This window comes from Danio rerio, chromosome 24 (genome assembly GCF_049306965.1).
Source record: "Danio rerio strain Tuebingen ecotype United States chromosome 24, GRCz12tu, whole genome shotgun sequence".
NCBI classification, from domain to species: Eukaryota; Metazoa; Chordata; class Actinopteri; order Cypriniformes; family Danionidae; genus Danio; species Danio rerio.
In genome coordinates this window covers 8,103,437-8,122,275 of record NC_133199.1, presented here as the reverse complement: position 1 = coordinate 8,122,275, position 18,839 = coordinate 8,103,437, and the positions used below count along the sequence as shown (strand labels likewise).

The following is an 18,839-nucleotide window of genomic DNA, read 5'->3' as shown; positions in this document are numbered from 1 at the left end:
TTCTATGACATACTACTCGGCTCGCATACTGATTTTAGCGTACTATATAGTATGGAAGTATGTGGTTTCGGAGGCAGCCAATATCTTCGTCTTGAAGAAACCCAGGCTGCCTACCTACCCAGTTATCTATCTATCTATCTATCTATTATCTATCTATCTATCTATCTATCTATCTATCTATCTATCTATCTATCTATCTATCTATCTAGCTATCTATCTATCTATCTATCTATCTATCTATCTATCTATCTATCTATCTATCTATCTATCTATCTATCTATCTATCTATCTATCTATCTATCTGTCTATCTATCTATCTATCTATCTATCTATCTGTTCTTGTCTGTCTGTTAATATATTTGTGAGTGTACTGTATGTGTACCAAGTTGAACTCATCTTACCACTGCTGGTCTCCACACTGATCTGCAGACCCAGGTTATGATGTGGACTCATCACCCAGAGATTACTAGTAGCTGTAATGTCAAACTCCAGCCAACCCTGCTCAGCTCCCCACAACCTGCGAGATTCCAGCAGAAACAGGTCGGCATCCCTGAAAACCAGTAAGTCTGAAGATCATTAACTGTTAAAAAACGCTTACAAATACACAACTATCCATGACCCAAGTGCATTGTATTGCATTATACTACACCTATAATATAAATATATGCAATAAATAGTGAGAAGAAGCATATAAATACACTAAAACATGATGTTTGCTGTTTGTTCAAACTAGTCATTTAAAATGAGCTGAATCAACACAATTCTTGATTTTTTTTTATTTATTTATTTATTTTCTTGTGGGACAGCTTGTTTTGTGTTCAATCCACTTAAATTTAATTGGTAAAAGCTAATAAGTTAACTTTCCCAGAGATGGGTTGCGGCTGCGTAAAAACTTGCTGGATAAGTTGGCGGTTCATTCCGCTGTGGCGACCCCGGATTAATAAAGGGACTAAGCCGACAAGAAAATGAATGAATGAATAATAAGTTAACTTAATTCCTTCATGTCATCCCAACAGTGTAAAAATATAGTTTGTCAAACTCAAAAGAGCTTTAAGCCGCTGAGTTGCGAGCTGAGGCAGAAATCTGATGGCAATAGCCTTACAGGGAAGTCTGTCCCATTATGATAATTACACACTATGCATGGTAATAAGCATTGGCCGGGTCACATCAAAGCTGTCGGACACACAGGTGTTCTGGGAATGTCCCTGCAGCCCCTGGTTATTGCTCATTAATTAGACTTGCACTCTAAGGAGCTCCATATGAGTTTCTTCCCTCCGGTGGTTCACACGTCACATTCGACATGAACGCATCGTACTTATGCTGACTCATTCTGTTTAGTGCCACAAGTCACACGGCTTCACCTGGGACGGGGTACGAATGAGACCACAGGGGAGCTGCCGACTCTAAAAGCCCCACTGTAAAGCTTCTTATAGACACATTAAATTAACTGGAATAATAAAGTCGGAGGTGTCAGGATTTTTCGGGGTTACATAAATCGCATTTATTGCCGCTGTCTTTGACTGCTGTTGTTAACATGGGCCTATAGGGCCGCTGCCATTGCATACATACAGGACTGTCTTCACATATGGCTTGGGAGGGTTTTCCAAGGAGGCCAGATGTACATGAAAACAGCCACGGATTACAACATATACAAACAGAAAAGTCATAACTCCACAGTCGTGGCGAGCTGGATTTTTCATGAGGTACTGATGGATTGGCAGGGAAACAGAACATGATGTACTCTGGGATTTCACAAATAAATACAATTGGCAGTTTAAAAATGCAGATCAGATTTTGATTAAAATGGTTTCAGTCTAATTTAATGGCACAGTAATACAAGTAATGACAAATATACGCAAACACAGGGAGAACATTTAAACTCCACACAGAAACATTGACTGGCTAATTAGGACTTGAACCAGTGGCGTTCTTGCTGTGAGGCAACAGTGCTAACCACTGGGCTGCTATGCCAATCTACAGTGCATCCAGAAAGTATTCATAGTGCTTCACTTTTTAAGTTTTTTATGTTACAGCCTTATTTCAATGGATTAAATTCATTTATTTCCTCAAAATTCTACACTTGATACCCCATAATGACAATGTGAAAAAATAATTCTTTGAAATTGTTGCAAATTAATTAAAAATAAAAAACAAAACCTGAAAAATCACATGTACATCAGTATTCACAGCCTTTGCCGTGAAGCTCTAAATTAAGCTCAGGCACATTCTGTTTCCACTGATCATCCTTGAGATGTTTAAGCAGCTTAATTGGATTCACCTGTGGTAAATTCAGGAGTTGATTGGACATGATTTGAAAAGGCATACACCTGTCTATATAAGAGCCCAGGGTTGACAGTGCATGTCAAAGCACAAACCAAACATGAAGACAAAGGAATTGTCTGTAGACTTCAGAGACAGGCTTTTCTCGAGGCACAAGGCTGCGGAAGATTACAGAAAAAAATTTCTGCTGCTCTGAAAGTTCCAATGAGCACAGTGGCCTCCATCATCCATAAGTGGAATGTCAGCTGGTTGGCCATCTAAGCTGAGTGATCAGGGGGAAGGGCCTTAGTCAGAGAAGTGATCAATAAGCCGGTGGTCAGAAGCTTACAGGAGAACAACCATCTGTGCAGCAATCCACCAATTAGGCCTGTATGGTAAAATGGACAGATGGAAGCCACTCCCTGGCTGAAATTTCCCAAAAGGCAACTCTCAGACCATGAGAAAAAAACTCTCTGGTCTGATGAGACTAAATTTGGAGACTCTTTGGAGTGAATGCCAGGCGTTACGTTTGGGGAAAACCAGGCATCGTTCATCACCAGACTAATATCATCCCTACAATAAAGCATGGAGGTGGCATGGGGATGTTTTTCAGCAGCAGGAACTGGAAGACTAGTCAGGATAGGGGGAAAGATGAATGCAGCAATGTACAGAGACATCCTGAATGAAAACCTGCTTCAGAGTGCTCTTGACCTTAGACTAGGGCAACGGTTCATCACACCGTCAAAATATCAATGGAGTGGCTTCACAACAACTCGGTGAATGTCCTTGAGTGGCCCAGCTAGAGCCCAGATCTAAATCCTATTGAACATCGCTGGAGAGATCTGAAAATGGCTGTACACCGTCGCTTCCCATTCAACCTGATAGAGCTTGAGAGGTACTGCAAAGAGGAATGGCCAAAGACGGGTGTGCCAAGCTTGTGGTATCAGATTCACTAAGTATTAAGGCTGTAATTGCTGCCAAATGTAAGTATTGAGCAAAGGCTGTGAGTACTGATGAACGTGATTTTTCAGGTTTTTTTTGTTTTTAAAAAATTTGCAACAATTTCAAAAAATCTTTTTTCACATTGTCATTATGGGATATTGTGTGTAAATTAATAAATTAATTTAATCAATTTTGGAAAAAGGCTGTAACAAAAAAATAATAAAAAAATGTGGAAAAAGTGAAGCGCTATGAATACTTTCCGGATGCACTGTATTTAGGAAGAAGGAGGAGGACTAGGGGTGGAAGGGGTGATTCTTTAAACATTCTGGTTATTTATGGTTACTTCAGAATCGTCTGATTGGTGATACTGTACATGTACGCTAATGTGGGACCAGCTGTGGTCAATCATGAGCATGTCATCCTGTCAAAATTACTTCATAAATAAATTCTACACTTGATACCCCAAAAGTTTAAAAAATAAAAGTTTTATTTCAGCTAGAATAAAAGCAGTTTTAATTTTTTTTAAAACATTTTAGGGTCAATATTATTAGCCCTCTTAAGCAATATATATTTTTCAATTGTTTATAAAACAAACCATTGTTATACAATGACTTGCCAAATTACCCTAACTTGCCTAAATAGCCTAGTTTAAGCCTTTAAATTACACACCAGTATCTTGAAAAATAAAATGTTGTCACCATGGCAGAAATAAAAGAAATCAGTTATTAGAAATGAGTTATTAAAACTATTATGTTTAGAAGTGCGTTGAAAAAAAAGTCTTATAATTCTGACTTTATATTAAAGGTTCAAGTTCTAAAATTAAATTAGGCAGTGTTATAAATAGAAAGCATGGATGAATGAAAGTCATAGTGAATGAAAATCACTATGAAAGCAAACATTCATCAGTCAACTGAAAGAACTAAAACATTTGTATGTAATTACAGTACATAAGTGTTTGTGGATGGACATGTTTCTAGTACTGTACTGTAAACATTTCAAGAGTTCACACTGATGATTGATTATAAAGCGTGTCTGGCATGCTGTCCCTGGAGAGAGCCCTGACTAGATGGTACCTACTGTATACTACACTATTTTTTGGAACACGATTTACAATTTGTGCACGGACTGTACACATTTTAACAATGTATATCTCCTATTAGAGATATTGTGATGCTCATCTAATCGAGCTACACAGACCCCAAAGATGAAAGGGTTTTCTCATTACATTATGTCTTACTATTTTGGCTGTATGGACACACAGCTTGGGGATGAAAAGAATGAGAGTTTATTGAATTCATTCTCGTATTTAAACATGTTTGTCACTCCTGAAAACCGTGCTTAAATGGCTGTAGATGATCAGAGAAAACAATGAACATGTACGTTGTTGGAAATCACTAGCAAAAGTGCTCTTACGTGCTATTGTTTCTACATGTTTAAGGCCATGTGAAGCTTGTTGACTTGCGGTTCACTTTGCTGGTGCTTAAGGTTGAACTGTCTTGCCGCATGGGCTAAATTCAGCCAGATATACAGCCCCTCTGCACCACCTCCATAACCGAGTTATTTTTCGCTTCATGGATTAAAGGCTTACACACTTCAGAAGTTTCTCTCAGCCATCTTGCGCATCTGCTTAGCCATACCGCAGTTCCCCCCCCAACCAATGTGTTTTTTTTTAAAGATCACAAACCATAAACACAGTAATTATGCTGTTAGAACTTGACAAGTTTGCAAATTAATCTGTTTGTAAGCAAATACATTTTGCAAGCCACAGAGCATTTGGGATTTGCAGACAGAAAGTGGCATGCTGGGAAAATGCCACAAGGCATGCTATAATTTAAATCAAGGTAAACTATTTTTTGTGCAGTGATACAATAACTGGCGATACATAATCTCAAGATACAGCTAAAAATAAAGGACTCCCACTGCAGGTTTGTGGAAAAACAGTGTGCCCATTGTTTGACTCAGGATGTACACCAAATGAACATTTCGTGATAAACATTAGCAACCATTTGGAGAGAAACATGTAGAGATTTTTTGGCTCAAGCCTTTGTTTTGATACAAAAGCGCATGTTATATTTTAAAAAAGATGTCTCAAAGTGGCACATCGTTGGTGTTAGTGTGTTTTCGACACTTCACCGGTCACGCCATCCGTCTTTCTCAAGGAGATATCCCTCCCACCACCCACAAAGTCAATGTTTGACGTGTGTTGGTGGGTTCTTTTTTAGACGCCAAACTAAAGCTATTTCAGTTGTGCGTTGTGGTCAAGCTTTAGTCTACATACATAAGTACATGGTAGACAGCCTTAGCTGTGTTCAGTGAGAGATGACTGTGCTCAGTTTAAGGCACAGTCTGTTACTCAGCTTAAACATCAACCATGAGTGCTAACAAATAAGTATTTTTACAAATGCGACTTTGCATTGGAATTTTTAAGTATATTTATGTTTAATGTACATGATAAATATTACATAATAACATCTGCATCTAATCTCAATACATTAAACTGCACTATTTGCAATATTGTTTTAAAGGTGAAGTCATTGTTGTCCTACTTATGGAACCGAACAAAATCGTCAAATAAATCAAAGTGCTTTTATACGGGGGTGTTTATGAGTCTGTCATAAAACCTTTGTAATCATAACTTGACATGTGTCCTGTACACTCACCAGCCACTTTATTAGGTACACCTTACTATCACCGGGTTGGACCCCCTTTTGCCTTCAGATCTGCCTTAATCCTTCGTGGCATAGATTTAGCAAGGTACAGGAAATAATCCTCAGAGATTTTTGGTCCATATTGAGATGATAGCTTCACGCAGTTGCTGCAGAGTTGTCGGCTACACATGCATGATGCCAATCTCCTGATCCACCACATCCAAAAAGTGCTCTATTGGATTGAGTTTTGGTGGATGTGGAGGCCATTTAAGTGCATTTGAGTGTCATCTTCAAGAAGATAGCCATCAGAAGATGGGTACACTGTGGTCATAAAGGGATGAACATGGTCAGCGACAATACTCAAGTAGGCTGTGGCGTTGACACGATGCTCAATTGGTACTAATGGGCCCAAAGTGTGCCAAGAAAATATCCCCCACACCATTACACCACCACCACCAGCCTGAACCATTGATACAAGACAGGATGGATTTAGGCTTTTATGTTGTTTACTCCAAATTCTGACCCTACCATCTAAATGTCCCAGCAAAAGTCGAGACCAGGCAACGTTTTTCCAATCTGTCATTGTGCAATTTTGGTGAGCCTGTGTGAATTGTAGTCACAGTTTCCTGTTCTTAGCTGACAGGCACCTGGTGTGGTCTTCTGCTGCTGTAGCCCATCTGCCTCAAGGTTTGACATGTTGTGCATTCAGAGATGCTCTTCTCCATACCTCAGTTGTAACGAGTGGTTGTTTAAGTTACTGTTGCCTTTCTATTAGCTCAAACCAGTTTGGCATTTCTTCTCTGACCTCTGGCATCAACAAGGCATTTGCGCCCACAGAAATGCGGCTTACTGGATATTTTCTCTGTTTTCAGGCCATTCTCTGTAAACCCTAGAGATGTTTATGAGTGAAATCCCAGTAGATCAGCATATTCTGAAATACTCAGAACAGCCCATCTGGCACCAACAACCATACCACGTTCAAAGTGACTTAAATCATCTTTCTTCCCCATTCTGATGCTCAGTTTGAACTGCAGCAGATCGTCTTCACCATGTCTACATGCCTAAATGCATTGAGTTGCTGCCATCTTATTGACTGATTAGAAAATTGCGTTAATGAGCAGTAGGAAGGTTTACCATAACGTGGCCAGTGAGTGTATATAAATTACATTTCATTAAAGCTTATGACTGCTATTTGCTCTGTTATGTCATTTTATATGCAAAGATGACATTGTTTGAAATGTCTTTGCTACGACATAAACAAATACATCATGACCTTTTTTTTTATCTTTGTCATGACAACAACATAACTTGTCATAAATCTGTCATAACCATGATTGTCATGAGGCCATTATACATGTAATTGTTATGAAAGTTTTCTAACAGCATCATTAATATTTTTCTTGACCTCAACTACAGTGGTATAAACTGAATTTGCCATTTGCCATCACTGAAAATGTCATTGAATAGGCGATACGGTGGGGCAGTGGGTAGCATGAGTGTCTCACAGCAAAAAGGTTGCTGGTTCGAGTCTCGGCTGTATCAGTTAGCATTTCAGTGTGGAGTTTGCATGTTCTCCCTGCGTTTGCGTGGGTTTCCTCAGGCTGCTCCGGTTACGCCCACAATCCAAAGACATGAGCTATAGGTGAATTAGGTAAGCTAAATTGGCCGTAGTGTATGTGTGTTATTGAGTGTGTATGACTGTTTCCCATTTATGGGTTGCAGCTGGAAGGGCATTTGCTGCATAAAAATATATGCTGGATAAGTTCATTCCCCTGTAGCGACCTCAGATTAATAAAGGGACTAAGACGAAAAAAAAAAGAATGACTGAATATCATTTAATAGTGTTAAATATTAATTACGCTGTGTAAAATGTTTTGTCAGAGTTTTAACACTTTTACTGAGAATTAGTAATGAGAAATATAGCATGTTGCATGGCAAGACTTGACTAAATTAATTCACAATTGTGATTTGCACGTTTTGTAAAAAAAAATTTAAGAAGTTATTTAACCAATATTTTTGTTGCTTGTTCAAACTATATATATATATATATATATATATATATATATATATATATATATATATATATATATATACATAAATAATAATAATAATAATAATAATATATATATAAATATACATATATATATATATATATATATATATATATATATATATATATATATATATATATATATATATATATATATATATATATATATATATTTATAAACACAATTCTTGAGATTTTGTTCAGGACAATGTAATTGTTTTATGTTCTAATAAACTAACTTAATTCCATCATGCGGTCCCAACACAATTCGACTTTGTGGCATGTTTTACAGTGTGGTTAGGTTTTACATTATATAAGAGTTTATATCATAGTATTTTTACATTTTAGATGCTTCTGTACCTGTCTGGATGCTCCCCAACCACCTGGAACACACTGAGTAGGAATGTCTCGTTCCGGAAGGCACTGGTCACACACTCCTTGTAGATCCTGAATTCTGCAGCTGTGATGGCCTCTCCCTCTGGGATCTGGGACAGGTTGAATTTGAACTCTTTATGGTGTCTTCTTTGTAGAGATAGCTCCCTGTCATTTTCCACTGTTGAAAGACACACAGAAGTTCATTTAGGTGAATTATTGATGTATAAATGAACATTTATGTTTTTTCTGGGTCAGATTTACTATTGACCTTATGCTGCGCGGCAAAAGTGCACCCATTTTTGCGATTGTTTTAGAACTACTGTTTCAGTTGCTAAGAATAATAAATGACAGAAAACAGTCAGACTGCTTGTTCTACAAACAAGTGTGTTTAGGAATATGTAGACATACAAAGTAGAATTTTGTAATAAGTAAATATCCTTTAGCAACATCAAGCAACATAACAAGCCGTATTTACAATAAAACATATAACATTAAAAATCAATGAAACCAGAACTCTCGAGCCTAAACGATTTCAATTGCTGCGCCCGCTCATACCTGAAGAGTAAGGTCAATACAGTGGCAAATAAATTTGTGAGCCTATCGTAAAGGTATTTTTTACACCACTTCAGCTCTTATTCTGTACTGATCAAATCATCATCTTATGCCAAGTTCAGACTGCATGAGTTAGCCCCGATTTTGACTTGCCAATCAATTTTGAGAAATTGCAGACAAATGGCTGAAATCACAGGTAAATTGGTGTTCGTCACTTGAGTAACAATGAAACAGTGTGAACTATCAAAGACACGACCTGAGAGAATCGCCAATGAGTCGCCGACACTCGTCAGATATTTGGCATGCTGAATATCTGGAGCTGTCGGTGATACAAAATAATGGCATGTGAAATGTGTTCATATTGAAAATAACATCGGCGATCACCTACAGCAGAGCAGAGAGCAGCATCCACCAATATGGTATTTTTAATATGGTATCTCAAGTCTGCCAACGTACACGGTGAGCAAACTGGTAACACCGGAAAAGCCGTTCATATGAAGGTAAGCAGTTATCTGGTAAGCACGAAAAGGAAAGCTGTCGTACCATCCCGTAGTGTCCATTTTAAAGAGGAAATGCAGCCAAACGTACTTCTGGCTACATAATTTGCGATCTCCAGAAATGTATATAAGGCTACGCATTCAGAATGAGCCTATGTTGGCCTACGGGAGAGAATTGATGAATAGAAGTGAAGCAATGCTACTAATAATGTTATGTAATATGAAAATCACAACATAATACATGTAGTACAAATTTTAGATGACTTCAGATACAGCAGACCTTGGAAGTGTCTAATAGGATTCGCTGGTTCATGTGTGCAGGATTAAGGTGGAGGCTTAATTCAGGATGGAGGCCCTTTAGAAACAAGTTTGGGCACCTTTGGTGTTTGTCCAAGACCACCTGGATGTTTCTTGGCACCAGAGTATGTGAACGGAGCGGAGAGGCAAGAATTTCCACCACACGCTCAAAGCATTTTCTAACCGCTCCGCTCCAGCTCCACTCTGGGATTTCCATCTCCCGCACCTCACTCACTCTGTGCTTCATCTTCACCTACTTCCCTCTCCACAATTGCTCTATGGAAAGTAAGGATATAATTAATGCTCCACTGTGATTGTTATATGACAATTTGGTGAGAAATTTAAAGAGTAGGGCATCACTATAAGGTTGACTAGGCTTTGTCACTACTTAGTTTAAAAAATGGCTAGGACAGATTTTAATTTAAGCTTGGCGTCTGGTTAAGGATGAAGGAAAGAAAGAACTAAAGGGTTTTGAGGACAAGTACAGCTTAAGATATGTTCTGTAAGGAAAAATATAGAGAAAACTGCTCTATATTGGTCACTGACTCACCATTCCCTTGGTTTTGATCTTATCTTACAGGTCACACTAATCTGCTTTAGAGACTAGCCTGTCCATGAGTACTTTGTGTGGATCGTATCAAAGCCCGCACTTAGGTTGAGAAAGATAAACACTGTTGTTAATAAACCAGAATCGGCTGCCAATCATTAGTAATTTTGACAGCGTGGTTGTCTCAGAACTATGATAAGGACAGAAACTGGATTGGAACTGCTTAAACAATTCATTAGTAGAGAGATGTTTGTGAGCCTGAGCTGCAATGCATTTTCCCAAGATTTTTAAGTAACTGGCAAATTAGAAATTGGTCGGTAATTGCCAACGTTTGATGAATCAGCCTCTGATTTCTTTAGTATATACTGTAGGTGATTACAGCAGTTTTTAGAGAAAAAGGTACCAAACCAGAAACATGATGAGCAGTGCTTAATTGGTGAATTGCAAGGTCCCGGTACTGTATTTCATACATCGCAGGTGGGTTTTCCAAGGTTAGTCAGTCAATTAGAGCAGAGTATGTAGCATGAGGACGGGGTGTCCCTCAGGGATCCGTCTTAGGCCCTTTGAGGTTTTCTCATGAGGCTCAGTTTTAATTTGTAACGCATGTGTCAAGACAGCAGAAGAACAGATCGGGGTAATGAATCCGGCATGTTACCTGAGGTGTGGCACACGAAAGTGGATACCGGGGGTTTAGGGGGGTGTTGTCGTGAACGAAAGTGTGTGTGTGTGGGTGGGGGGGTTGCGGACATGGTGGGGTGTTGGATGGTGGAGATGTGTCGCGGATGAAAGTGGGTTGGTGAGCACGGAAGAAAGTGAACAGTGGACTAGGGCGGAGGACGGTTGAGGAGGGGGATTGGTAAAATGAAGTTCCCGGATCAGATTTCATCTGATTCTGGCATGTTCTGGCACAAATTTAGCCCTGATGATGAATACAGGTATTAGATTTAGGTCCAAACATTAAACAAAATCTCTGTATTAAAAGTAATAAAACCCTTAAAATTAGAAATCACATGGAAAGCATGGTAGCTGGAATCATAACCTGTGCTGTTAGAAAGTAATTACTTATATTTACTTATGAATAGTTTTGAACTTTGAATCAGATAAGGTCAACTTACCATCATCTTACCTGCCTGAACACTATACAGGACACTGTACAGTCAGTAAGCACCACCCTTGGATGAGATGTTAAGCCAAATACCTGACTCTCTGGTCACTTAAAATGTATTTCCTTCTAAAAGAGTAGTTGTGCCTGCATCTTGGCCAAGCTTGCCCACTGGCTTCTGTCTAACATGGCATCCCAACCACCCCCATTTCATCTAAAACTGGTGTGTGGTGTGCAGTCTGGCACAGAATGGCTGCCATTGCATCATCCAGGTGGATTCAGAGTTATTGAGGGTCATCCAGATGCATCTTAGCAAACATGAGGCAGCTTCTTGATCAGTTTGGGATTCTGCCTTGGTTCTATGTCACCAAGGTTCAGAAACAAAAGTAAAAATAATAAAAACAACCAAAAAAACGAATCGGTTCATGGGTGTGGAATGACAATTATAGCACTATAATACTATATTTCTTTACCAAACGTTGCTAAAACGTTGCTTTCGATATGGCACAATTTTAGCAAATGCGATTGTGACAAGTAACATCCCCACCTCTTTTGATTAACATCATAAAAGTGTGGTAAGCTATGTATGCTCAATAATGGCCTATAATTGACTGACCTATTTCACCCATATGTTCTATACGTATGCATTTATATTACAGCACCACTTCACAGAGCATCCAGATGTGCAGGGCATGTGCTGTAAGAATGATTCACTATTTCTGGTAGAATACTAATTCTTTATTTATTCAAGCTGTTCCCACAGCAAAGACATCATGGCAATCCATTTTAAGTGTTAGCAGTGATGCATGCAGTAAAGGGAAAAGGGGGAAGCTGTGTAAGAAAGTGTGTCTTCTCATCAGATGACAGCTTTGTCATTCTGCAGCGCTGCACTTTCCCAAACGTCACAGACAACTCTTCCTCTTGTTCCTATGGGCTGTGTTTCTTACCATAAGTACAAGTCCAGCCGGATGCCCCACTTATGGGCCCAGGGTGAAGTGTCCTGTGCTGATTGTATTTCCATGCTTCCCTAGGTGAGGAACACACACTTCCATCTAAGCCCTCCCTTCTCTTGAAGAGGAAGTGAAAGTCGTGGAGTTAACTAAATCGTGGAACAGAAGAATGAATTAGAGATCACCAAGGGTTTTGGAGTAATGTGGAGACTACCCCTTTTTCTCTGTTCGGTGAATTACAGTAGCTGTGTGAAGTTCTCCGACATCACAAGGGAGCAACTGCTCTGATCTGTGGTCTTCCAACAGGGAGTTACACTCCTCTGCTGTCTTGACACATGCGTTACAAATTAAAACTGAGCCTCTTGAGAAAACCTCAAAGGGCCTAAGACGGATCCCTGAGGGACACCCCGTCCTCATGCTACATACTCTGCTCTAATTGACTGACTAACCTTGGAAAACCCACCTGCGATGTATGAAATACAGTACCGGCAGCATCTAGTGGGACTTTTGACCTCTAGTGAGGGCTTACTACCAAAAAAAAAAGAAAAGAGAAAAGAGTAGAGAGTTTGCTTTAGTGCAGTTCCAGCTTCAGGGTTCACATGGTGAGAGCTTAACACTAAGCTTCTTCTCACTCGCAATATGCCTGAGTAATTCATACTGAAAGCAATTTCCAGAGGTCTCGTTTGTGATGTTTTTAACATCAGCACATCAACGTGGCCATTTCACATGCTGCTGAGACTTCTTTATTAACAACTTTCACAGGTGGATCCAACAACAGAAGCCAGTCTCTCAGCAGCAAAAACATCCGAGATGACAGATATATTAAAGGTCATCAGCACACACAATATCAAGGGCCACTGGTCTGGAAATTGCTGGGTATTACTTCTGCTTAACGGCACAGCGTCTGAAATCAACGAGAGTATTATGGAATATATACTCTGCCAATGCCATTTACGTTTTCATTGCCTGTATTGCTATTATAAAAAACGAAAAATTGAAAAGGTCCCAACTGTTCAAGAGTTCTAAACATATCCTCTGTAATAGTTGTCACTCTTTTGAGAGGACGACGGAAAAAAGAGCTCCACAAAATGATAGATTATACTTATATCAAGAACTTGGCATCGGTAGTAACAAACACAACTAAAACCGCTGAGCCCATATGGTCTGATATAACTGATGTGGTTTGCCAGAGGACAGACCCAGAAAGGACCCACAACAATAACTGTGTGGCCGCATGCTAAACAAAAACGTGAAAGTGCAAAGGGATGTTCGAGCAAGAGATATTTAAGTGAGACAAAGTGGAGAGTCTTAAGTGACTTTCATTGTGTTGGCGTTCTTCATCTTCACAGATACTCTTCTCCCACACATTAGCAGGAAAAATAGACAAGGATGTGATGACAGATCCAGAGAGAGGGACATACACCGAAAAATGGCCCATTCCAAAAGTAGACAAATGAAGTTTTATAAACTTATTTTGATCGGAGCATGTGATATGATTGACCGTGGCTGGCCTCACATCATTAATCATTGCTAGACCAATCAGATTAATTCTAGCCTCCAATAAATAGGCCCATACATCCTATCTTCCTTATCTTTGTTTTTGAAGAAACCCCCCATCCACCCCATTCCTCCTCTACCAGGGGGAGCTCTCGAGACCTACCTCATCTCGAATCCCCTGTCACTCTACACGACCAGGTGGGAGCCCTACGCTCAACTATTTCTGAGCTCAGGGTTCTCTCCAGGGACAGCATGCCAAATCCGCAAACTATATCAAGCAATGGCTAAGTGTGAACTCTTGAAATATACCAAGGTAGTCTTGCTTACTAAAAAGTGGCCATGAAATAAGAAATCAAATTTTTCTTCATCTTTAGACAAATGTAGGTCATTTTACTAAAAACATTCTGCATGTTTCTAAACTTCCTTGTGTCTAAATTATCATGTCTTATGACATAATAGTGAAAAAAAAAAGACTACCAGTGCATACGAATGTTTTAATGCCTACATCATTGCCTCTATAGACTTGCACACAATTTTATGCGAGGATTACAAGATGTTGTGCAATGTCTTGTTGTGAATAAACAATCTTAGCCGTCCATGCAATACTAACACTGTCTCTACACGGAGTAAGACTGTGGTGTTGTCGCACCACTTTACAAATCCATTTCTTCATTTAAAGCCCGGGACACACCAAGCTGACGACAAAGAACAATTACAGATGAATACTGACTGTGTTTTCACCTTGTAATGGCCACGTCTGATCCCCTTTGAATAAAGAGCAACCTGTAAACACACAAAGTGGACGGCTGCAGACTAAAATGAGAGTGTACGCTCTGCGACTGCATGAGAAGATGGGTCTTTCTACACCATCAGGGGGCAGTAGTCTGTTTTCACATTCCGCTCAATCCACTTCCTTCCTTACTTAAGACACCTGATTCAGATCATCAGCTCATAAACAGAGAGATCCAACTGTTCCAACTGTGAACTGATCCTTGTGTGTCGAATAAGACCGGAATAGAGAACCATTGCACAAAGGGAAACCGTAACATGTGATGCACTCAAACAAACCATAAACAAAACAACATTCAGTACCATTTTCCCATTACTTGTTACTCACCACAGAGGAATACATTCGTGCTTAAAATGCTTGAAGTCAAAAACATGAGACACCGGTTTACTGTCAGGAATTTGTTGTGTGCTAATGACGTTGCATCCAGTGTATGCACAATTATTGTTTACAGTAGGTTTTATTGTTAGTTATGCCATACCACTTGCACCCAATGTAGAAATGGAGCAACATTAAGAAAGAGTGTTCCCGATTTTGCTAGTACAACACTATAGCTGCGTTCGAAATCGCCTGCTACTCAGTAGGTACTACTGTACATCTGAATTTAAATGTACTTCTCGGCCGTTAGAAAAGTACGTTCTATACAGTATGAATGTGAGCAGTTTGAATGGAACTTGGACTTAGTACATCAGCCATTTTGTCATGATATCTATGTGAGTTGCGTCAATTCACTCCCATTCATAAATTGTCTCGCAGGGCATCATGGAATAACATAGTGTCCATACAATGCGCACTTCATAATCTCGCCGGATTTATTAGGTCATCCTGGTACTTCTCGCATACTGATTTGCGAATTCTATGAATTTGGACAAACTATTGGGCATACTGATTTTAGCACACTATATAGTATGGAAGGAGGCGATTTCAGGTGCAGCCTATTAATTAGTTTGTTTTATTTGACTACTACTTTGATTTTAAGAAGCACAGGGTTTTAGAGATTGCAAGACTTTAATTTCAAGTCTTGACAATTATCAAAATGGTGTGATACTAATAATAAAAATCTAATTAAATGCAATGTTCAATTTCTATCTAAAATAATGTGAGATGTTTTTCAGTTTTGAATTTGTCCATAAAGTAGTTTATCAGAGTTTCTGATATTCATCAAGGTGCTTCTTAGCAAACATCGGGCAAGTTTCACCAATTTTCCTTGTTTTAGATCATATTTTCCCTGTTATTTTCAATCCAGGCTCATTCTGAAAATGTACCGCTATATACAATTCTGGAGAGTGCCAAATATGTCCCAGGAGCTATGTTTTTGTTTTCACAAATCTGAGGACGCTGTGTATGCTTTTTGAGATCTCAATTTTTTCTTGCAAGCACCATTCGCGCCTGCTGTTCTGGAGTTAATCTACCAGAGGGACTGACTGACTGAACCACCCTCCATCTCCCCTAAACCCAACCAATAGTGTTTTCAAAAGCACCGATTGACCAGCAACCCCCAATTTCCCTAAACCCAATTGACAGTTTTCAAAAGCAACCCAGAAAAAGAAAAGCCCTTGCCTAATTTTTACCACATTTTCAGATTTCAACTCATTTTTACCCTTTTATTTATTTGTTAAATACATTTTTTGGCTTCTGGTCCTGTCTTATCGGTTTTCTGAAACCGTTCTTCACCAGACTCGAATCCTCAATGCATCTCAAGTCCGTCGACATACATGGCGAGCTACTGGACAAATCGGTAACAGCGGGAAAACCATCAATACAGAGGTAAGCGGTCAGCTGATAAGTGCGAAAAGGAACGGCGCACGTTTTAAAGAAAGGCAGGCATAGGTACCTCTGGCTACATAATTTGCGATCTCCAGAAATTCATATAGGGCTACACTTTCAGAATGAGCCTATTTTTTTCACTGCCAAGGTTATTTTCACCAAAAATAGAGAAACTTTAATAGGATAGTTCACCCAAAATTTTACTTTAAAATTTTATTTACTCATAATAAAATGGTTCTAAACTTTTATATGTATAAAAAATCTGTTAAAAACAAAGCAAAACATTCTGAAGAACATTGGAAATAAGCAACCATTGACATCCAAAGAAGGGAAAAATACTATGAAAATAAATGGCTGTACTAAAAATACTATGAAAATAAATTACTCATCCTCAAGTGGAGGATGAGTAAATGAATACTCATATTTTGGGCGAACCACCCCTTTAAATGTAACTTTGCTGTTCATTCTTATTTCCTAAAAAATACTCGATTTTTTTTTACTCGATTCTTGGATTAATTTTTGCAGGACAGTTATTCCTTGTACGATTAGCAATTTCAATTGCCTGCTTTTGAATAATATGAATCAACTAGACATTCATTCAAGTGACTAAAAATTGACTTTGGAACCAATAAAAAAGTTTATATTTTTGGTGCTACAAAACCTGGCTTTATTATCAATGTCCCATCAAATTCACATTGACTATGCAGTCAAATGAAGAGTTGAAGACCAAAGTAATGAATGTTTACAGCTAATATCCAAATAATCTGAACACACTTATTTAAAAAAAAACAAAAAAACAATGTAGGCAACAAAATTAATTAAGTGTTCCACAGATGCTTTGTTTATTACAGAAAGCTCCTGACTGAATGAACCTTCTGCATACTATATGTAAATGTGACCAATTTCCATAATTGTTTGACATGATTACAAAAAGCTCCAGCACTTACATGTGATCATCAGTCGAACACTTGACAAACTGACTTTCTCCAATTTGAATCTAACTATAGTAGTTAAGCAGCAAATCAAGAAGGAATGGAACAGAATGGAACAAACTGAACATAAACCAGGCCTGTATTCACTTGAATTTGAACCTGTTTTTTTTTTCAAGACTTATATTTAGTTTAAAATGTATGATTTTTAATGTGTGAAACGGATAAATTCTGAGCTGGGATCTGGAATAAAGCTCTCCGCTGTTCTAATTAGAGCTGATTCTCCATTTCCACCTGTTTAACATCTGTTTCTTTCCTTCTGTGCTATTGTCATTAGCCCACACAGGACAAAATGGAGTGGGATGTGACCTACAGAGAAGATATGGAAACCCTTCAAAACACTGAGAAGAACCTGAAGAGTGAGAGATTGAGAGATTTTATTTTATTTTTTTAGTAGTATACGTCTGTATGGACCGGGCACTCCAGTGTGGTCCGTGGTCAGATGCAAGTCGCACTTTAAATGTTTTCCATCACATCCCCTGAAGTAGTCCGGCGGTCATTTGCATTTGATTCACTTACCACAATCTTGACTCTTTCCTCCCTGCCCACAACCACTAAGAAAAACAACAACTCATTTCCATTTTTCCTTTTCCACATTAACTTTCCTCCAAGACCAAAGGGGGCGCTACTCTGATGTCAATGCCAGACCTATACATACTTTTACATATATTCCAGAAGTTTTGCTATTTAGTAAGCAGTAAAAGGAGATTTAAAGTTAATGCAATGAATATATAAACAGCTGAACAGAGAATGCAGTTTTCAAATGTGCCGCTCAGATATACACTAACCGGCCAGTTTATTAGGTACGCCTGTGCTACTGCTCATAACGCAAATTTCTAAACACCCAATCACCAATCATTCTGTGCCATGAAGGATTAAGGCAGTTCTGAAGGCAAAAGAGGTCCAACCCCGGAACTAGTAAGGTGTACCTAATAAAGTGGCCGGTGAGCGTATACAAAACTGTACATTAAAATACAGTGATAATGTTCCACCACATGATTTACATATTTCTTCACACATTTGACTTCATAACAAGTTGTGTTATCATTTTAATAAGGTGTTAATATTTTTTAAAAGTCCACATTGTGTCTTATGTGCACTTTCAATGCATGCGCTACTTACACTTACGCAATCTGCAGGCAGAACTTGGTGCAAAACAAGTCACTACCGACAAGTTTCTGTAAAGTATTAAGTCATAACTTATATCTAAAGCTTTTTAATTATTCCACCCGATCCAAAATCAGTCACCGCAAACTTGTGAGAAAAAATGTCGACCGTACACAAGGCCTGCAATTATTCCTGCATCTGCAGCACATGAAACATTCAGACGCAAGATGATTTGAAAGCTGTCTCCTTCAGTTTAACCAATAAAAATGTGCTGTGAAGCCAGGCATGTGAAGAATCCATCTGTGTTTATGTAATTATCTTCAGAATCCCTTTCACATTTTCTTCCCCCCACAATCTAATTGTTTCAGCTTCTGTAATGAAAAGCTACTGAGACTCGCTTGTCATCTGTACAACTGCACTTGTTTTCGATAATCTTAAAAGCGCCAATGACATTTTGTAACACTCAACCAGAC

The 18,839-nt window shown here is 38.8% G+C and overlaps 1 protein-coding gene across 4 annotated transcripts in view; it reads right to left on the bottom strand.

The window, feature by feature from the left end:
- The window catches only part of bmp6 (bone morphogenetic protein 6), a 78,957-nt gene that overhangs the window by 30,971 nt on the left and 29,147 nt on the right, over positions 1–18,839 (bottom strand). For 2 of the 4 annotated variants that reach the window (NM_001013339.1, XM_073940341.1), the window contains 2 exon segments: positions 402–550; positions 8,260–8,452. In NM_001013339.1, coding sequence (NP_001013357.1) covers positions 402–550; positions 8,260–8,452 — 342 coding nt within the window. 4 annotated transcript variants of the gene reach the window in all.